The 22,723-nt window shown below is 34.3% G+C and overlaps 1 protein-coding gene across 4 annotated transcripts in view; it reads right to left on the bottom strand.

Annotated features, from left to right (window-relative positions):
* Positions 1 to 223: 223 nt before the first annotated feature.
* The window catches only part of HSF2 (heat shock transcription factor 2), a 34,523-nt gene continuing 12,023 nt past the window's right edge, over positions 224 to 22,723 (bottom strand). The window contains exons 2-13 of one of the 4 annotated variants that reach the window (XM_032862427.1): positions 21,259 to 21,367; positions 20,997 to 21,124; positions 20,022 to 20,146; positions 17,982 to 18,057; positions 14,369 to 14,430; positions 13,369 to 13,456; positions 11,656 to 11,804; positions 11,026 to 11,265; positions 10,339 to 10,444; positions 6,055 to 6,108; positions 3,205 to 3,289; positions 224 to 371 (exon numbers count right to left, since the gene is read on the bottom strand). In XM_032862427.1, coding sequence (XP_032718318.1) covers positions 367 to 371; positions 3,205 to 3,289; positions 6,055 to 6,108; positions 10,339 to 10,444; positions 11,026 to 11,265; positions 11,656 to 11,804; positions 13,369 to 13,456; positions 14,369 to 14,430; positions 17,982 to 18,057; positions 20,022 to 20,146; positions 20,997 to 21,124; positions 21,259 to 21,367 — 1,227 coding nt within the window. In that variant the 3' untranslated portion in view covers positions 224 to 366. Of the gene's footprint in view, positions 372 to 1,760; positions 2,771 to 3,204; positions 3,290 to 6,054; positions 6,109 to 10,338; positions 10,445 to 11,025; positions 11,266 to 11,655; positions 11,805 to 13,368; positions 13,457 to 14,368; positions 14,431 to 17,981; positions 18,058 to 20,021; positions 20,147 to 20,996; positions 21,125 to 21,258; positions 21,368 to 22,723 lie in introns of those variants that run through there. The other 3 variants (XM_032862425.1, XM_032862428.1, XM_032862426.1) reach the window with 3 other exon arrangements.

Genomic DNA, 22,723 nt, shown 5'->3' with positions numbered 1-22,723 from the left:
TACACTTACAAATACAAAAAGGAATGAAACTGATAGCTCTTACACTGATAATCTTCAGCTTCAGATACAAAAAAATTGGGGAAGTACTCCTTCCCCCCAATCAAGACCTGTTCACGCCACTAAAAATGTTACTTCTCATATAATTTTACTATTTAATGTTTGCCAAAATTTGAGTATTAGTGAACACTGAGATCAACCCCCCCCCAAAAAAAATCCAAAGGCAGAACATAATAGTTTGTTCTCCACTCACCTGAAGTCTACAATAGGTGTCCAAGATTGATGGGTGGCTCTCTTCTAAGCAGTGATTCAGGAAGCCAAATTTCTTCCTTCTTGAATGTATACTCAGAAGCCATATACTCCTCTGCATCAGGCTAGTGGAGGGGTAAAAGAGCAAGGAGGATTGCAGAGGGGAGGTTTTCACAAACCAGACCTGGAAGTTCTGTACATCACTTCTGATTTATTTATCAGAATTCAGTTACACAGCCACCCTATTTATGAAGTAGAAATAATCTAACTCCATGATAGAGAAAATGGTTTGGATAATTATACTGTTTTGATGAACTGTGTATAACTGGACACATTTCTTTATAATGCTTAGAATCTTAAGGCTATAGGAAACAATTTCAAATTTAGTTGCAGAGAAGAATGACACTATCTTCAGTGTAGGACTTTCACACATAATAAAAGTAGGATAAAATTCTTTGGGAGAAGTGGAATGGATGATGATGGTTATCAAATCAGTACGGTATTTAGATTCCTTTAGATATATTTTAAAAAGCACATAACTTTTTAAACTGTAAGTTATATTTTTAAATGGTAGTATTATCAATACCCTAAATTCCTTCCAACTAAAGGTGAAAAATTTTAATTTCAACTCAAAAAAGTACTGGAACATATTTTTCAAGATTTTTAGAATATTTCTAAAGCTCCAAAATGTCCCCAAGAGAAGAAACTTAATCATATTCCACACTGAAGAAGAGAAGGGAAAAAGAAAAGTCTCTTAAGTTCTGTCTCTCAGGCTCTAAATTCTTGTTTTCACTTTAACAACCTCTAAGACAGTGACCTCTACAGCTTATGTAGAAACTAACTTCTGGGGACTTGAATTAGTTCACCAGGATGCCACTATCAGAGCCAAATGTTTAAATATCTGCTAAGGAAGGGTTCCTATCTCTCTGTGCTAGGCTTTATTTTGAATTTTTACATCATAATAGAAATTCCAGGATATTGACAGAATATGGCCACGAGGAGGGCCATATTTGTAATTCTTCATTAAAGAGCCCTATAAAATATTCAGATATAAACTGCTCTGCTTCCAGGCTCTGCCTGAAGGTAGAATTCAACTTGATAAAAGTGGTGCCCGCCTTGTATTAAGCTCTATAAGCCTGTTCCAAAGGGATAAAGTGTTACTGTTCCATCTCTAGGAACAAAAATTACAGGCCTTTGGGTGGCATCCAGTGATAATGTTCTTACCTCATGTGGGACAATGAGAGGCATACTTCTCTTAGTTCTTTATTAGAAATATAGGAAGCAAGCCAGTATAATTTTTAACACAGAAGAACTTTAAAACACATTAAGTTTAGAGACCTTATATTCCTTCCTTGTTGTAATACACAGTCTAACTCTTGAGATGAGGCACAAAGATCTTGGTGTGAATCAATAATGGACAACAGACAGTTTACAATATAAATCTACTTCCTATAAAAAGGAAAAAATTTTACATGTGGGTGTCACCTCTAAAGAAGACACGTAACAGACATTAGTACGCAACATTCATTATATTTATTTTACTAAATAGTATGGTTCAAAAAAAACACAAACAAATCAGAAAACTTTTACTTAAAACTAGTCCAATGAGATGGATGGGGTTGATGCCATCCCATCTCCCTTCTTTTTATATATATGGAGCTGGAGCCATTTCTGACAGCAAGCACTCATGTTTACTTTGCCTTTCCTTTGAACATGAATGAACTTCTCTGAACAAGAGAGACAAATGAAGTTTTACAAGATACAGGCACTTTATGTTCCCAGTTTAAAAATAAGCCAAGTGAAAAATATTTAATAAAAGTAACTGGAACAGACAAAGGTTTAAGAGTTCTACCATTAGTTCTAGTGACTTACACTCAATGCAAACAGACAGCATCAAACAAGTAAAACAAACAAAAGTTTAACTGGGGTTAATGGGCATATACGTAAAAAAAGAAATCCAAGTTACTACAACTGGAGAAAAATGGCCATTTGAATCCAACTTAAAGATATGTCAACAATGTGCATTAAATCTTGTGTACCTATGTAGCTGAGTAACATCTGAAAGCTCTGCCAGAGTGTGTAAGTGAGAAAAGCAAAAGGTGCTTTTGATTCCACAGTATCTGATTAAACAAAACAAAGCAATTTACAAAAAAAAGTACCAAATGATACTTTAAAATAAATAGTTCATCATTTTGATGAATATATACATGTAGAGTCCACTTCCTGGGGATTTAGCTATCTAAAAGTGGCATATCACTATCCAGAGGTGCAGGAGCAAGTTCACATAAATAAAACAGTGTGGCTTCACTAGCTTCGGCTTCAGTCAATGGCTCCAGGCGAACAAGCTTACTCTGGGTTGGCTCTGGATCTAGGCTGCTATCCAGAAGCTCATCAACTTCTATGGGTTTATCTACTGAGGACATAACTTCTGATGATGCTGTACTCCCCTGTTCAACAGTAGAAGCAGGGTTCCCATCGAGGAATGCAAGAAGTGGAAAGGCAGTGTACTGGATAAGCTGCTTATCTATAATAAAGATTAGAAAAATGCTCTTTTATCACCAGCTTATACAGAGTTCAAGCTGAAGGTGGAAAAAATGGAAACAGCTGTGCATATATGCAATCACTACCCTTATACACCCAAACAAGAAATATGATACTTCGTGTCAGTAAATTTTTAAATGTACTAGTCAGAAAAGTCTTTCATTCAACAATTAAGAGAGTTCTTTCAGTTCTCCTACAGTTAAATTAAAAAAAAAAAATGACTTAAAGAACTAGTACCTCACCAATTTAATTTTTTCTATAAGCTGAAACCTTGATACATTATGCATAGAACTGAGAACAGTACATTCTGTGTTCAACTGCTAAGTATGGCAAAGACTTTCCTTGGCTCACATTAGTTTCTATGTATGACTCTTAATTTTAAAAATCTGTAAAAACTAATACTACATTTATACCTACCTGTTTTGGGTTTAGATTTTCTCCCCTCTTCTGAAACTGGCTGAACTACATTGTTCTTGGTAGTTTCTAATCCTTTATTCTCAGACTAAAAGAGAAAAAATAATATAAAAAATACTTGTTTCACATTTTATACATTCCTAAAAATAGCAAAAAATTTTTAAAAAGCTGGTACGGTAGGTGAATATTGGTGTATTATCTGAAATACAGGGGAAAAGGGAACACCAGGAAAGAAGAACTAGAGAGAGAAAGAGATCTGAATAGGTAAGACTGGTTAAGACTGGTTAAGAAAATTATTGCTGTCATCAAGTGGATGAAACAAAGAATCTGAACTAGGATGACAGTTAAGTATGGAAAGAGGGGGCATTTCAAAAAGAACAGACAGAATTTGTCAGAGGTAAAAGATGGGAACGAATCAAAGATGGCTGGTTTCAAACTAAGAGATAATTCTTTAGGAAAATTAAACTCAAACAGTTTTGATTAAAAATGTGTATTACTCATTTCACTTACAAACAGAATATTTAGCATAAGTGAAGATATTTAGAGTAGCTCAGGATGACATGGTGATATCCTTAAAACTATTATTTTTGTATTTGGAAGCCTCAAAGTTGAGGTGAAGTTTCTTCATTCTCCTTCTGAGATTCTTTCAGTTCTTTTCTGTCACTTAAATTGCTTCTTTCAACCACTGTCTTCTCTCCTCACATCTGATTGTAAAGGGGATTAAACCTTTAATGTTGTTTAGTTCTTCGGTGCTCTTTTCAACGATGTTCAAACTGAGGGGCTGACGTTCACAATTTTCCCTAAATAGCTGTTAAGTCCCAGACACCTGCATGCTCACTAAGTATATACGGTGTAGAAAACATACTAATTCCTAAAATTGCCGATAATCATCATAAAATGATGCAGTACAAGTTTCCAGATTCAGAAATAATGACCTCAAGATATAATAAATTAAAACTTTCCAAAAATGTACATAAAAATGTTTCGGATTTAGCAATCGCAATAAACAAACATTAAGGCAAGAATACCATCATTATTTTTTTACTTTTTAAAATGGGTAGTTTTCAAGGATGCCAGTTATTTTAAAACATATGAGAACCAGGATGACAAAGGGAATTCATCTCCCATGCAAATTCTTATTTGTTAGTAATGGCCACTTAGATGGCTCTACTGAGGCGTATAAGTATCCTGATATATTAGAAAAAGAGTGTTGTGATCTATGTTAATACAATACTCGTCATGAGCAAGGGAATGACAGCTGATGTGCCAATTATTTGAAAACATTAATCTAGATTTTAGAACTATAATGAAAAGTCATTCTCTAATTTCTCTATAGCACTTTAGAACAATATGCAATTTGCTGTTTAACTGCTATTCCTAAGAACTGTAATTAAGCTACTGGTTTTGCGATAAAGAGGATAATCCAAGAATAAAGAATGACTCAATGTATAGCGTCTATATGAACAAACAGTTCAGCACATCGACTAAATGAATGCATGATATGGGTTCATTCACCTTAAGACCTAATATTTAATAATACCATATTTACTGAAACCCAGGGTGTTGAGGTAATCCGCAGAAACTTAAAATATAAATCCAGGCAAACTGTGGTCCACATGCCAAATTAAGCATGCTGCCTGTTTTTGTAAATAAAGTTTTATGGAAGCACAGCCACACTCATTCTTTTATGTATTGTCTATGGCTGCTGTCGCACTACAATTAGTGTTAAGTAGTTGTGACAGAGAACATATGGCCTACAAAATGAAGTATCTACCAACTGGCCTTTTTATAAAAAGTATGCTAATCCCTGATAAAAATTATCCAAATATTCAATGTATAATCAACTTATTAGTTCAAAAATTCACAAATTCTTTCAACTCTGAGTTACATAGCCTGTAGCTTTGAGTATGTGAAAGAACTGGTCATGACATTAGAAAAATTCTACCCTCTCACTCTAATTACTTATATCTAAGTATCATTTTTAGATAACAAAGAACAAAAAAAAACAAGTAAAACTTTAAGTTCACTAATCTAGAACCTGTACAAATATCAGAGGACTTGATTTACACCTTTGCATTCGATAAAAAAATGGGACTGAAGAGTATGATATAAATGTAAGATAAACGGAGTATACACCTAATCTATTTTAAAAACATTTAAAAATCTGCCTATTATCTAAGCAATATACAAAGTAACAGAATGACTCTAATCATTTGCTCTTAACAACTGCAAATTGTCCTTATTACTCATTAAAAACCAGTTCTAAAGAATTTCAACATTTGCTAATACCAAATGGACTAACAAAATAACAAAAGCATTACTTCAAAAAAAAAGAGGAAAAAAACTGTCCAAAATCCATACTTCATTGTTTCAACCTGCTGTACCTACAGTTAGTAAAACATTAATTCAAATCCCTGAGCTTTTACTGCATGCTAATAAAATGAAGGAACTATTTAAGAATATGGGTACCAGTGGATTTTCAATAAAAAATGCTGAGACATTGTTTATAGAAAGAATAAGAATGTAAGCTAAAGCACATAAAACATGAAAAAATATTTTAATAATTTGTTTGTGATACACCTGAACATGCCAAGTTTAAGTCAGTTGATTTCCCAGCACTTTGAGGGCTCATTTCATACTGTTAATCACACAGGTACCTACAAAATTGGGCAATGACTCACCCCATAACCAAAAGCTTTTTTTTCAGCTAGAATTTTACTGTCTTGATCACACATATAAGGTAAGAATACAAAATGTTTTTTGTAATTGGGAGTGATACTGCTCTCTACTTACTAGGGCTTTTTTTCAGATTCTTACAGCTATGGGTCCTGAGCAACATGAATTAAAACTTACTTTTGTATTATTGATGTAATCTGTGGGATTCATCTGCACAGAACTAGTGAAAAGCTGAAAGACCAAACAAGAAAGATGATAAGTTTAAAAAATATTTAAAAAGAATTAACTGCGTGTTCAAAATTTTTATACAGCCATGTTGGGTAAAGAGATGTAGCTCCTGCACTAGGAAGTTTTCATACAGTAAAACAGTTTGAAAGAGAAAAGCAGGAAAGCAGAAAGAAAAACATACAAAAGCAGAGCAAGCTAGCCCATGCATCAGATGTTTTAAGAATTTCTCCATAAAACAGTGGGGCAAATCACTTAAGACAAATAGTGGTTTGCCCAACTTCTCATTTCCTTATTATTTTCTCTCTAAATGCCTTTGGTTTTAAGTGGCATCCAGGGCTGAGTTCCTTGCCCTGACAGTAAGCCTTCACGGACTACCTGCTAATTATGTAAGAAATTTATAGAACCTGCTCTGTGATGGTGGCTTCTAAATTACACCTCAAACGAAGCCCTCTGACCAAATGGCATACCTCCTTGCTGGTTCTTTTCACCTCACCTAGCAACAGAAGACGTAAATGCTAAGACCACTGCTTACTGCATGCCTCTCAGTCCAGCCAGTTTACAGACATAACTTTTAAGTCATAAACTTCAGCTGTTCATTCCACAAGGATTTACTGAGCATCTAAAAAATAACTGACATCAACTGACATCATGAAGAATACAAGATGAAGACACTATTCCTGCTCTCTAGGAGCTTACAATCTAAAAGACAAGAACAAAATCAAATAACAACATATAATCAGATACAATCCAATATTATAATACTAATGGATGGTGGAGATTTAAAGTACTGAGAGAAAGGAGAAAGTCATGCATGTCTGTGTGTGTGTACATACACACACATGCACACAGGCATGCACAAGATGAAACAAAGTCTTGATGAAGCTATCCAACACATATTAGGCCCTGAAGAATGGTTAGGACTTGTAGAGAGTGGAGAGAAGAATAAATCATAACATTAACAATAATAAAGAAGGAATGGTTGGGGGTGGGGGTGGGTAAATTCTAGCAGTAGATAAGATGACCAGTCCAAATAACATAAAATTTCTGAATAGTACGTTGTATGTGTAAAGTTCAAGAAGTAAAGCAAGGCCCGTCACAGCATAAGGCCACATTCTGTCAGCAGTAAGAGCCCTGGAAAAGGCCTGAGCAAGGAAATATAGTGATTAAAGCATTTTAAGAGAATGAACACACCAAATGGTTCACAGGACAGAACAAAATGCAGATAGATCCCTCCTCCACAGTCTCTAGACATTGATTCCTCTTCCTTAAAGTTCCATTTAAAAAAAAAAAAAGTTCCACCTTCATGATAGCCTTAAAAATATCCCTAGTTCTTCCTTTTCTTTGGTTAACTTTCCTTCCTTTCATACTACCTACTGATCCATGTAAAGGAAGAGAATCAGATCCTTAAGAGTAGATCGCTTACATGACCTCCAATCTCTGCCAAGGTTCAGCTTGTCACTGCCTCTGAGACCTGACCAGATTTTGTCCCTACTGAGAGCGGCATCTGTAGAGTATAAGCTCCTCACTCTTTCTTTGCCCCACTCAATGCCACCCACTAAATCAGGTACACTTTCGTGTATTCCCAGCAGATGCAGAGTGTGAAGCAGAAAAAAGCAGATCGTACATGAGGAGCTGACACAGATGGTTGAATCCTACAGCCAAGCCTCTCCTGCTGACTCTACACAGTCACTAAGAACTGAACTCTGCATAGAACCCATGAACTCAGCACACCAATTCATGTCCTTACCATCTTTGCCATCTCAGAGAACAAGGCAACCAATGGGTGATTTTTACAGTCAGCATAATTCAAGTATGAAATAATGAAGGATCTTATATGAGAGAGGCATCAGAAAGTAGGGATTATCTGTGAGTGCTATTTTTGAAAATACACAGGACCTGAACAAAGAGATAAAGATAAGGAAACCAAAATGACTCAGTGATTACTATTCTGGGTGAGTAAAGAGAAGTCTGATATCACTACAGAAAATAAGAAAGCTGAGAAACATAGCTCATTTAGAGAACAAAGAAAAGTTTGGCATTAAACACAAAAAATCTAAGGCAAGATCTTAACTGATGATGGCATCAAAATTCAACCAAAGTTTACTTCAAAAAAATATTAAGAGCTAGAGATATAAATTTGAGATAAGCCAAAATACCTTCACAAAGGAAGGATAGAAAAAGAAGAGACTTAGAACAAATAAAAAGATAAAATAATGGGTACCTGGGGGATTACGCACAGGTAGAGAACAATAAGAAAAAGAAAGAGTAAACAAAGTAGAGTAAACAAAGAATAGTTAGGAAGACAGATAAAAAAAACAAAGAAGTCCAGTGACTCTAAAATCAACAGAAGTCTCAGTGTCAAAAATAACCAGTGTTAATCATAATAGCACTAATTATTTATAATACCCAAAAGAGCCCTTCAAGTTAGGCATCAGCCACAATTAACAAATGGGGAAACTGGGCAAGAGAGGTGAACTTTTTCCAAGGTTAAATAGCTAGCCAGTAAGTGACATGAGCCAAATGAAACCCAAATCTGTCTGATTCAAAACACACCTACTAGCCCAATGGCCTGATTTAAAAAACAAACAAACAAACAAACAAACAAACCTGGAGCCTACTCAGTATGGATAAACCAAGGCAGCACAGGCTTCAAGTGAATAAGCAAGATAATGCAGGGTTTCAAAAGAAATATAGAGTAAAAAAGTAACATATAAAGCCACTCATTTCTAAAGTTTTGTAGTTAAAGAATTAGAGAGGCAAAATGGTAAATGAGCAGAGCCACACATCAAAATGTTTAAGGCAGAGATCTGTACCCACTGAAGCAAGATGGGAAAGATCAAGGACAGAGATAGAGAAACTGAGAGGCACAGGGCAGATGTACAAATAAGCTTTAAAGAGAAAGTAAGCACTTCCTCTAAGAAAAAAAAAATGAGATTTCCCAACTTATGAGAGAACCAGAGCATTGTGATTATCCTCTGTGAGAAAAGGGACGAGTTAGCGAGATGAGGTCTTGAAGACAGACAAGTATGATAAACATTCCAAGGTTAAATTAAAATAACCTAGAAGACTGCAAGGCTTTGTAGAAGGTCAGAATTATGGAATTTTGTTTCCTTCTTATGACCTAAGGAACAGATATTCTAAAAGGTCCCTGTATTCAAGATGGGGACAAAGACTGACAGAATCAAGAAGGGCTGACAAATTACTATTAACAAAGTAGGTCATTAATATGGATGCCGAATTCCCTTAAGATGATAACATAGGTCAGAAAGGAAATCTTCAAAGAAAGTGAAATTCATCCTGTGACATAATGATGATTTGGAAAGAACAATAAAATCATGGATATTGACAAAGATTAAGAAGCAGATTGGTAAGGTGGCAAATTAATAAGACTGAAGAGTAAGAAAGGACTAATTCCCTCTAGCCCCACTGAGAAGTTCTTAAAAGGACAAGACTACAGAATATTTTGATGTGACAGACTGCATTTTAAGGCAGAAATAAAAAAAAAAAAAAAAATGGCGCAACAAACCTTTTCAGGATACAGAAACATATTTACAACAGAAAATGGAAATCAGGGAGAGAACAATATTCATCTAGATGGGACCATTCATCTGGATGGGACCAAGCCATAAGGAAGAGAGGAGTGGTAGGAGCAAGAGGGAAGACAGCAAGAAAGGTAGTTAGTGCCAGAAATGGTAGATAAGGATTCACAGTTCAGACAACATTGAAGTGATACTCATGTAGGTGGTGGTGGGGACTGGAACAAGGTAACCTTAGCACTCAGGACATAAACATTTTAAAAATATAGCAAATATATTAAAATATAATTCATGTGAGTGGAAAACATTAATACCCGAAGTATTAAAAAGTGTCTCCATGCAGTTTCCTGCCTAAGTAACTCTTACTAAATTTCCACCCATTTCTATTCAGCGACAATCTATTCTAGAGCAGAACAAATATGGCAACAAGTCCAGAGAAGAAGTAGAAGTACTGTTGAACAGAATTGATATGTTGTTACAGGAGGATTAACTGAGCTGCTATTCAGAAACGGGTAGTGATCACCCTCCTTCACTGTCCTAAACCCATCTGCTCGTTGTTTCTGATAAACAAAATCATTCATTTAAAAAAAAGAAAATGCAAAAACAGTGAGAATACAAAAAAAGGTGTACTGACTTATAAACAATATATGTGAATACACAAACTGCCAGCACAGCAAAGATTATTCAAAGTACCTACATCAACCAGGAGATCTGGATCTATGCTAAACTGTCTTCCTGACAGCATGGCTTGGAAGTCCTCTAAGCTGCAATCAATGCTGTCAAGATAATCCAACAGCTCAACCCTAAGGAAAAAAGATTTTAAAAAAATATCAAATATTAGGTTTCCTTGTTTTTACATTTAAAATCACATTATAAAATTCTTAATCTTAAGAGATCCTATTCAGTACTTGAGATTCCTGAAAATGTGGTTAACTGAGAACTCACAGCCTTTACACAAAACTTTACTATTTACAGAAAAGATTCTGCAACAATAGTCTGAATTTATCTTTTTTCCTCTACACTATAAATTATAAAATGTTTATTACTTATTAATGCTAATTTCTGGTTTTCTTATGCTATAAAGTACCTTAATAGAAATTGTGTTATTCCACAGTCCTAATAAAAACATAAATATGCATACACACACAATTTATGAACATTCAAAACAAGTACCTCATTAAAGAAATCTAAGGAATTGCCAAGAAAATCTCAAGACTCTCTCAGCATGATTAAATCCTTCTCAAAAAAAATATGCAAAACTCAAAAAACAAAGAAAGATTACATGGATTCATAATCTGAAAGGAAGATCATTCGAAGAGAATAGAACATGTGAAGTAAACAAAGAAAGCAAATAAATTCAGATAACATCTATATGAACACTCACTTTCCCAGAAGATTGATGTTATCATTTAAAATGGAATCCATCATGGTCACAGGATCTTCTGTGGTCAGACTAGATGAGCCATTTAGCTGGACAGCACTAGACATAAGAGGACTGGTGCCATCACTGCCTGAACTTAGTGATTCTCTGGCTGGTTCATTCTGATCTCCACTCTGAATGACAGGTGCATACTCATCTTCATTGTCATCCTCAACAATGACAATATCAGGGTATTGGCTACAGCTAGATCAGCAATATGAGAAAGAACCAATTACATTTTCAAATGCATTCAATAAATTCATTCTGTCCATTCATTCTCCATGGAAACTTTCTCCCCAAAGTTGGGGAGAAGCTTAATCACAAATATTGATTCATCATATGATGTGAGACGACAAAGGATCAATTAAAGATGTTTAACTCCAAAATTAAAAAAAAATCTGAATTCTCATTACTTTTTGTTGGAAGTCTTTTTGCTGAGAGGAGAACATCTGGTTAAATAATTTGGCATTTTCAGCTTAATAATCCAAATATGAGTTTGACAGTAGTTTATCAGAGTAAAGTTGTTTTGAATTAAGCTCTTTGATAACAAAAGTAACCAATATTTTCACAAATTTTACTTTGTAATTTCCTTACTTGGAAGGATCAGCTATAACGTCCTCATTAGTTTCTGGAATAACTGGGATATTTTCTTCATCTGCATTATCATCAGTTACATCATAAATAATGATGTCATCTGAAATCCGCTCCCTTGCCTTTAAACCTTCAGTCCTACTGTGTGGAACCTAAAAAAATCAGGGAGAAAATAACAAAACTGTAATTATATTGACTACCGAACAATACACCATTTAAAAAGTGCTAACTGGGCACCCATTATTTACTAAATATTAAGGAAACAATTTAGCTATGTTCTCTGCCCTAATGGGACTTACACACTAATTGGTATTTGTACCAATTTGCAAAGGTAGGAGGTTATGTTACTTCATTCTATTTAGCTATTTCTTTTACTGTAAGGAATCATGAAGGTGGGATGCCTCAGAATAAGTCTATAGAAAGATCCTCACATTTTAAACTATTTTTTATATCCAAACGGTTTTTAAAAAAAGTCTTAAAACTTCACCAGGGATTTCAAGCATAACTAGATGGCCACTGTGCTGATGAGGATTATTTTATCTCAAGCTACTCTATTTGACATATGCCTTATTCTTTCTTATTAAAATGCTTTAATAGGAAAAAAAACTTTCACAGTTAAAAGTCAGCCTGAATTTTTAGCAAAATTATTTTTTATTCAGCTCTAGATCTATTCAGATCATAGGTACCTAAAAAACAAAAACAAAAACAAAAAAAAAACATTCAATTCTCTAAAGCAAATTAAACTCATTATTATAATGAATAAATCTATAAATCTCAACAGTAGATAAATCTGAGGCAAAAGACGTGAAAGACTTAAAAATAAATAAATCCAGTTAAATTAAGAAATCTTCATCCATTTACAGAGTCTTCAATCCTAAAAACACAATAGTTAGGTATGCTACTTTGAAACAGTGGTAAGACCTGATGCTAACTCTGATTTGCTCAAGAAAAAAAATCTTGGTACTTTAGTAACAAATCTGAAGCAGTATTTAGAATTCTAAGATGTGAATGTAACCATGACAATCATCTATTAAAAGAAGTCTATATTCTGGACTGAACTGATTTGCCAGTGGGTTTAAGTTTGACAAATTATCCAGACAGCCCATGACAAAAATAAAGGTAAACAAAAATGTTTTGCAATTGCTAAAAAATCTAGTCTACGAAATTTATAATAAAAGTTGGAAACAACCTAAAGTAACAATAAATAAATGCATAATTATATTATCATAATATTCAACTGCTATCAGGTAGTAGTTGAGATGAACTAAATCTGTTTAATAAATCTCAAAAGCCAAACAAAGTGAAAAAAAGTCACAATGTAAAATGATATGTGCAAAATAATATCATTTATATGAGGTTTAAATACATACAAAGTAATACCAAATATTGTTCATGAATTCACGCATATAAAAGGACCATTGGGATGATAAATACTAATTCAAGATTTATCTAGGAGAGACTGAAGAGGAGGCAAAAAACAAATCAGGGAACAGGTTTGTTCCCATATCATCATATAATAAATGGTATTTATAATGCTTTATTTCTTAAAATAATCTAAACCAAATAATAAAAAAATGTCATGATTTGATAAAGCTGGAGGATGAGCACTTAGATTATTATTCACTGACCTTTGCAAATGTGAGTGCATGAAATACTGTTGTAATAAAATCTGGTTTGAGATAACAAATATAAAACAGAATTTAAATAAAAAATTACTTTATGATGGTGATTATCAGCTGGTTCTTTGACTATATGCTGAAACAGATTCTTCTTTTGGGCTCCATTAGTGTTGAGAAGTAGAGGCCTGAAAATGAGGATATATACATTAAATTCAGTGAAGCAAACATAAATTTAACAGAAATTTAAACTGCTTCTAATATTTTACCCTCACATGAACATAAACACTTTAATAATAAAAGATTTCAGGTGGTGATACAAAATAAGCTCTTAAAAATGGTCACATCTTAGGAAGAGAAACTAAGGGATGACTATGTCTAGGACTTTGATTTCTCCATTCTTTTGTACTATTTTTGTTAAATACAATAAATAAATTACTCTCTCTGAATATATTTCATTGCTGACCAAACCATATCACTCTTTATGAACTACAGTTACATAGCACAAAGTAAGTAGATCATAAGAATTAGTTTGTGGAAGCAGAGTTAAGGCCATAGCATAAAATGTAACCATAACCAATCTTTGCTAAAATTTTAGTCTTACAAGATAAGTTTTTTTTCTCCTTCCAACTATTCTTTGGTCCACTATCCTTCTTAAGCTTTAGTTATGACATGGCAGTTACTAAATTTTTCGGTATCACAAGCCAGTCAATATACAGGTTTTCAAATTCCTTACCAATGAGATCAAGTAAAAAATTTTTTATTTTTTTTCAATAGACGACCTTTTAAGAGTTTCCCTCACTGAAGCCTACCAATGATACATTAAACTGCTAATGTGAATAAAAATGGATTTCTTATTAACTATGTATGTGTCTGTAAAGTGACCATTTAGGCTGTCCTTGTCTCTGAAAAACATTAGCAGGCTGACCGCAGAAAGAAGTAACACTACTCATGAAATGCTGAGAGTATAATTTAGCAAGGACTGTTCATCTGGGACAACAGACATATACTCAGGAAATGTAGGCCATTCATGGTTAAACATTAACATGTTTAGTTTTTCATGAATAGGTCAAATGAAGGGTTTTACAGTAAAAACTTACCTTTTACGTTTTAAACTCACAAGTTGGTTATTCTGAACCAACGTAACAATAAACTGGACAATCTAAAAGGAAAATATAAACAAAAAATTTTCCATCATAGACTCAATTCCTAAGTACATATTATAAGACTTAGAAAATTACATCGAATACTACATATTTGCTATTCTAAGTCACATAATTTCTCACATTTTAACATATTTGAAATCTCAGGTGCATCCTACAATTGATATCTAAAGAAATACCAGTTTCCAGGCAGAAGAATAACCTGTTATAAAATAAAAGTTGCAGATACCTAGGATACCAAGATGCCTAAGACATTCATCTATCCATCCATCCATCCATCCACCCACCCATCCATTTATCTACCTAATACTCAGCCCAGTTATTTGTTTTGATGCTAAGAACCATGCATGCCTGGATACAGATCCTAAGTTTTTACTTAAAATTTTTTCAAGAAGATTATGCTGGAGGGAAAAAAGGTGACAAGCAACATTTTTCTTAAACAAGGTAATACAATTTGAGGCAAAAGAGACTGCTGGCTTTCAGAAAAGAGCATAAAATTTTCAAGGTAGAAAAAGCTTATTGGCTTATTCTTAAAAATTATGGCTTAATAAAAAATATTGTCATGGGATGCGCCTGGCTGGCTCAGTAGGTTAAGCATCTGCCTTCAGCTCAGGTCTGGACCCCAGGGTCCTGGGGTGGAGTCCCACATCAAGCTCCTTGCTCAGCGGGGAGCCTGCTTTTCCCTCTACCTGCCAATTCCCCTGCTTGTGTTCTCTCCCTCCTCTCTGACAAATAAATAAAATGTTTAAAAAATATATAGTGTCATGAAGTATTAATTATATAGAAATAGAGATAAACCCCAAAATACAGTTAACTAGAGGTTATCCAAAAATAAATTCACAATATTGAAGTTGGAATACATATAGTTTTTTCAAATAAACAATGAGCAGATTTTGGTTTGGATGGTTTTACTCTTAAACATCCAAGATACCCATACTACCAATCAGGAGAAGCTAGTTTAATCTTCAGAGCTAGATTAGATTTAAAAGGAAAAAACTACTAAGCAGATCAAGACATACAAACAATCTTTCATGTTATGGCAGTGTGGACCATGGACCTGCAGTATTAGCCCAAGAACCCATTAGACACACACATTCTCAACCCCACTCCAGAAACTGTTGAACCTGAAATTCTGAGGACAGGGTCCAGCAATGTATGTTTAGCAAGTACTCCAGGTGATACTGATGTGAATGTGAGAATCACTGGCTTAAAGTACTAAATTTATTGTCATCTTCCTAAAGAAAAAGGTGAGGATCATATGGTGAGCTATGAAAAGCAGTGTATCACTGAGAGGCTATAAATAAAGGCCAAAAGTGTCTGAAGGACTATTTAGACTCTTTGCATAAAAGTTAAACAGCATTACAGTCTTGAAAAGGAAATTAGCCACTAAATAGTTTATTCAAAACAAAATGTTGACTGATGGCTGATGAAAAAGAAAATTTAAGTCTAAAAGTATCTCTGAAATAATTTGGCTTCAATTACTTTTGTTAATTTCTAAGTACTACAGAAAAATTCTAAAAACATCAGTGGTTGAATTTATAAGAATATGAAGCATTGGATAAATTTCTCCTATTTGTTTTACATATTAGTTCTCTTTTTTTTTTTTTTAAGATTTTATTTATTTATTTGATAGAGAGATCACAAGCAGGCAGAGAGGCAGGCAGAGAGAGAGGAGGAAGCAGGCTCCCTGCTGAGCAGAGAGCCCGATGAGCGGCTCGATCCCAGGACTCCGAGATCACGACCTGAGCCGAAGGCAGCGGCTTAACCCACTGAGCCACCCAGGCGCCCCCATATTAGTTCTCTTATGACAATTCTGCATTATGCTTTACAAAGCTTGCTTCAGGGAGCAAGCTTTGTAAAGCATAATGCAGAATTGCATCTAACATTTATAGCATCTACTTCTGGACCTGACAAGTTCTTTAACAGGTACTATTATACTACCCTGTAACAAGTACCTGTATCAGGTAACTCTATTCCATCTAATCCAAGGCCAAGGAGTATATACCAGATGTATTAAGCAATTCCAGGAACAGAGAGAAGATTATCAGCTATCACTATGCATTATGAGAACTCCCTAGCTCCACAAAACCACATATATTCAAGTTCAAATTTGACAGATAGAATGTTAGATTTCATGAAAAACTGAAATGTTATGTATTTTGCCAACTTTCTCTGCTCTTAGGAAAAAAAAAATACAGCATTATAAGCCAGTATTTAACTATAAAACATTGTTTTCTGGAAAAGATTAAAAGATTTTTTAAAAATAAAGTACAGGTTTAATACTGTACACCTATTGTTTTAAATGAGGTATTCTTAACAGGGCTGCAGGCTGGAATCAGCTCTGGAAGTTCTGAAAATATATGCACTTGGACTAAACACTTAGAAGTGAATTCTATATTTAACCTTTACCTGCATACTGATTTGGAAAAAAACAACAAATGAAAAAACCCCCAGTATTCTAACTACAGGCCAAAGGCTGCAACCAACCGTTCATCTCTGTTCTAAGCTTGCTCCACTAGACCCAGATCTTTCCTGTCAGTCATAACCCTATTTTTAGCTAAAGGCATCTCAGCACAAACCAGCTGAAGTACTCCCACCCTTCCTCCCCCCACAAAAACCTGTTGCTTAAATTTAAGAGTCTAGTTTACTCATGAGCAAAAAATAGCTGCCTTAATTACTTTTATGTTTCAAGTCTTATTAACATATGAAAGCTGATATGAAAAGACTAAATCACAAGGACACAATGCAACTGAGAGATTGTCAGTTCCCCCAGTTATTTTCAGCTCAGATACTAAAATCCAGAATTTATTTTACAACAGATTACTTTAACTGCTTTTCCACAGAGACTAATAATGGCATACAATGATGACTAATTTTTTAGAACTCATAATTTGGTCAACTGATTTGAAAATTTTATTCATCTGTTCAAAGACCATATCTATCCCCTTTCAAGTAAAATAACAGTAAAAACAATAAGAACAAACCCACACAGTAAGGCTGCCATTCATACTAAAAAATGTAAAGAAACCGGTAGTATATTATGTTCCTAAAAATGAAGTATCTTTTAAGTTGTTCTATCAGGCCAAAGGTCACTTACTAAAAACTAGTGAGATTTAATCTGAGAGTATGGAATAACCATAATTAGCTAATGAGAAATGTTTCTTATTAAAAAGAAAACATAACAGTTGACCTAATTTGTTTGATTTCATAGTTTCACTACTGTATGTGAACCCAATATATAAGAACTAAGACCAAGGGTGCCTGGGAGGCTCAGTGGTTAGGCCTCTGCCTTTGGCTCAGGTCATGATCTCAAGGTCCTGGGATCGAGTCCCGCATCGGGCTCTCTGCTCAGCGGGAAGCCTGCTTCCTCCTCCCCTTCTGCCTCTCTGCCTACTTGTGATCTCTGTCAAATAAATAAATAAAATCCTTAAAAAAAAGAAAAAAAGAACTAAGACCAATCACTAACTATTCAATAGAGACTATTTTTGGGTCACAAATAGTACTATAATTAAACAAAGGCAGGTTATGGCCATGGAGGAGAATAGCTTACCTTTCGAATAACTTGTTGCTGTTGTGCGTGTTTTGCTCGTAATTCTGACACCTCCTTCCAAAGGGACTCATTCTCACTATGTTATCATTTATTAAAAAATAAAACAAAATTTAGTCAGAAAGCCAGATCTCAGTATCTTTAATTTAAAAACAAAACAAACAAACAAAACAGTGAACTTTGCTATATATCTTCATGAAACTGGAAAAACTTTGGTTTAATTACATAAAATGGCAACTATCTTGCTACAACTCCAGAATCATCCCTTCATAACTATAGTACTTTCTACTCATGGCAATACAAACAAAAATTTAAGACTCAGGCCTATATCCACATAGTAGCAGGGAATTTACTTCCCTTACAATGTGGTTCATTACTTCTTGTTTAAAATAAACTAACCTTTCAATTATGGCTACCAACTGAATTGAGAACTTGTGCTTAGAAAACAATCTTAAAGGAAGTAACATTTACCCAGCACTACTTATGCTCTAGGGATTATGCTAAGCATTTTATATGTACTTCTTGTTTAAACTTCTATAAAGTCAGCCAAGAAAGGAATTATTGACTTCATTTTATAGAGGAGGACAATGAGACCCAAGAATTACGAGGACTTGCCTAAGATCACAGAAATTATTCGTAGTTAAGTGTTGAGGTCAATCTAAAAGTCAATCAGGCCCTAAAACTGTCTATCTTAAGATCTGTTTCAAACATATAAAACACCAAAAAAAAATTTTTCAAAGCATGTCTAAATATAAGACAAACCAGTAACTTGCCTGGTAGTAACAGTTTCTTTTCCTTCACTAACTTTTATTGAAATTGCAGTTACTCAATGTTAGCAACAATAACACTGAGAAGGCATGAAAGATAATCCACCTATTAAATACTTTAATTTTTGCTCTTATCAATTTCCATAATATCCATCTTCCTCAAGCTAAACTCTTATAAAAGGAACTACTGTATCTTACATATAGAAGATATGAAAAATAAAACTTTAATACACTTACTGAATAACTAGGGTATTTCCTCTGACTCAGATATTTAAAGATACTATCATCTGCCTACTAAACATAAGTTGAATGGTTACCTCTAAAACTTAGAGGATGAATCTGGGATCACATTCCTTAAGGGCCAAACCTGAGATTCAAGGAATTGGGTCAAAGGGCATCTCAGGAGACACAAAATACATACAATAAACTGGCATAAGAGATTGAATAAAATATTCAAAATTGAAGAGCTTAAAATTAAGCCTTATTCAAAAAGGGAATGAAGTTCAGGGTTACTCTTTTAATGAATACACTTAAGACAGCTAAACTAAAGACAGCTAAGCTTTTAAGACAGCTCTCCCACATCTGAAATGGGAGACAGAATACAAAATATTCTCAAGACCTTGGCCCCTATTAGGATAAGAGAAAATGCCAACTACTTACTAAGATGAAGTACACATCTACTCTATATACAAGTTGTTACTGTGGCAAGTAATGGTGCCAAGAATTGCAATAAAACAAAAGCATATTTCTTAGATAAAATTTTGAATACCTAACCATGTCTAGGTAAGATAAATACCAAGTAGGGCAAGTTTCTTGCATCCTTTTCCCCTATTTTTTGTGTCCTATTTTTTCCTAAGAGATAGGCCAACATAGAAAAGTTTTATGAAACCACCATAAAGAAGATGTAAGTCATATATGCAGTGTTTTTTACAGCTTCTGTGCCCTCATGTGTGTGAACATCATATGAAAGCTAACCTAAGTAGAATTGTATTTCTCTCCTACATTGATTTAAAGGTCTGTTTCATCAGTGAGGCTCGTTCATCAAATTGTTTTAATTGCCCAGATTTATAAATTCTTTTGACCACCGTCAAGAAAATACAATAATGAGGTATCAAGGGCTACAAATCAAAACTAAAGGGAAACAATACTTATAGAAAAATCACCTTTTATCCTGGCTTCAACAATGTGAACTAAGTACTTAAAGCACTAACTTCCAATCCCCAACACACACATACCAACCTCTATATTAAGATTATATTTGGAAATAATATTTTACCTTTTTAATTCAGAAAGCCTGGACTCAATAGTTTCTTGTTTTATTTGAACCTTCTGAGCACTACTTATAATTTTTGTTAAATCTTCCTGACGAATCTTATTTTCTTCTGGTTTTGAAGAAGAAACCTTTTGAAAGCAAATTTAGGGAAATAAAATATTAAACATCATGTTTGTAATTCAAAGTTTCCCTATTGTAAGTGTGTTTTGTAGCCCATTTAAGAACTTAGATTTAGTTCCAAAAAGCCCAAAACAGGATTCTATAAAAGGAATAAACTTCATAGCTCAAAGACAGAGGGTGAGAAATAATTACTTTTTTTTTTTTTTTTAATGTGGAGAAGTTTCCACGAGCAGGAAAAATTTAGGCACTTTTTTTCATTCCCTTTCACCAAACTCACTGTAATTTCCCCAAGCCTCTTTATTATCACATTCCACGTTTAATAAATTTATGCAGTAACAGCCACACACTAGGCCATTTTCTTTCATGGTCCATTACTCTTTTATTCCCCTCTTTTGTGGATTAAGTAAAAATATTTTATTTCAGCAAAAGACACTATTCATTTAAAAATGTACTATTAAGTGCTTACTACATGCAAGGGACTTGTTCTCAGCATTGGATATTCAGCAGTGAACTACAGAAAAAGCCCTCCAGGGAGTCGACATTCTAACAGCTTATATTTTTTAAGCCAAATTAGAAGGAGTGAGCCATCCCAATATGGATGATTCCTCACCCTCAGTCAGAATGTAAACATTTTCCTTCCCTCTAGAATATAATTGAAGACAGAGCTTTCAGAACAGCTAACCGCAGAGAAAAAATATAAAACAGAAGGAAATAATTAAAGCTTTATTAGTCTGAGTCATCCCAACAAGGAATACCTGTGTATTTCTGTACAGTCTTAATTTCAACAGGTGAAACACTGTGCAGGCCAAGTATGCTATATGGTAATGCCTCAAATAAATCACATCAAAAATAGCTCACCTTCCTTTTAATGTTCTCCAACAAGTCATCCTGGCCTTGTTTGAAGTAAGGATGCTGAAATTCAACAGGACCATCTCGTTCCTGCTTTACAATTCCAGAGTCAATATGCACAACCTTACGGAAACCATCTGAAAAAGATTAAAAATTTAGATGACTACACTAGAAGTAAAAAATTTCCCTTTCCTTTATCAACCGAATGGGAAAAAAATGGTTTAATCAGTGGCTGATGACGTACTCCAAATAAACTACTGCCCATACTCACACATATTCAGTTGCCTCACAAAGCTTGCCATATTATTGTGCTTGAAATATTTGGGAAGAATTTCTTTTGCAAATCTTTGTTCATCCAAAACCAGAAAACTCTGGCCATTCTGAAAAAGAAAGAAAAAGGTAATTTGCTGAAGTCCTCCTAGGTGATCCAATATGAACCCCAAAACTGGGCAGTCCTTTCATGATACTATTAACAGCAACAAGAAACAACCTGTAATTAACTGCCAAACTATAATGAAGCTTTTTGATGTCAACCTCAAAAGTTTAGGAGTATGTCTAAAACCAAAGCTGCATCATACACTAAGGTGAAATATTAGAATTTCCATTAAATCAGAAGAAAAGAAATACTGTAAGTATGCAACATAACTATTTAACACTGTTTTAAGCCAATGCAATTAGACAAAAACAGACAAAATTATAAGAGGAAGTCGTATTTTATCATTAACAGACCTATCTTTGCACAATCAACTGAAAAACTATTTTAAAAATTCAGTAAACTATCAGATTAATAATATTTAAGGTCACTTGTCTTCTTCCATACAAAAAAATAATTTGAAACTTACTATAATACAGTATCAAAACAGCATGTTACTGGCATAAACACAGAGAGACAGATCAGTGGAACAGAAAAAGAACCACCAAATACACCCTTACTGATAAGGTCCAAAGATTTTTGACCAGAGTACCAATGCCATTCTAAGGAGAAAAAAGAATTTTCAACAAACAGTGCTGGGAAAGCTGGATACTGATGTGCAAAAGAACAAAATTTATCTTACACCATATACAAAAATTAACTCAAAGTGGATCAAAGACCTAAACGTAAATGCTAGAACTATAAAAATAGTAGAAGAGGGGGCACCTGGGTGGTTCAGTTGGTTAAGTCTGCCTTCGGATCAGGTCATGATCTCAGGGTCCTGGGACCCAGTCCAGATCAGGCTCCCTGCTCAGTGGGGAGTCTGCTTTTTCCTCTCCCTCTGTCCCCGCCTCCTGCCCCCCCCCACCAGCTCATGTTCTCTCTCCCTCTCAAATAAATAAAATCTTTGAAAAAAAACAAAAGAAAAGAAAACTTAAGGGGGAAAGCTTCATGACACTGGATTTGGTAATGATTTCTTGGTTAACATGATTTCTTGGTTAACATCAAAAGCACATGCAACAAAAGCAAAAGCAGACCAATGAAGCTACCTCAAATGTAAAAACTTTTATGCAAAGAACACTATCAAGAGTGAAAAGGAAACCCACAGAATCAAATAAAATATATGCAAATTGTTTATCTGATAAGGGGTTAATATCCATAATAAAGAACTTCTACAATTCCAACAACAAAAAAGAAACAACCCAGTAAGAGATAGGGCAAAGGATGTGAGCAAATATTTTTCCAAAGAACATATACAAATGGCTAACAAAATGTAAGCAAAGATGCCTAACATCACTAATCAGGGACATGAAAACCAAAACCA

Source organism: Lontra canadensis, unplaced genomic scaffold (assembly GCF_010015895.1).
Source record: "Lontra canadensis isolate GAN:19392208 unplaced genomic scaffold, GSC_riverotter_1.0 scaffold23, whole genome shotgun sequence".
Classification (NCBI taxonomy): domain Eukaryota; kingdom Metazoa; phylum Chordata; class Mammalia; order Carnivora; family Mustelidae; genus Lontra; species Lontra canadensis.
This window is presented reverse-complemented; position numbering and strand designations above follow the sequence as displayed.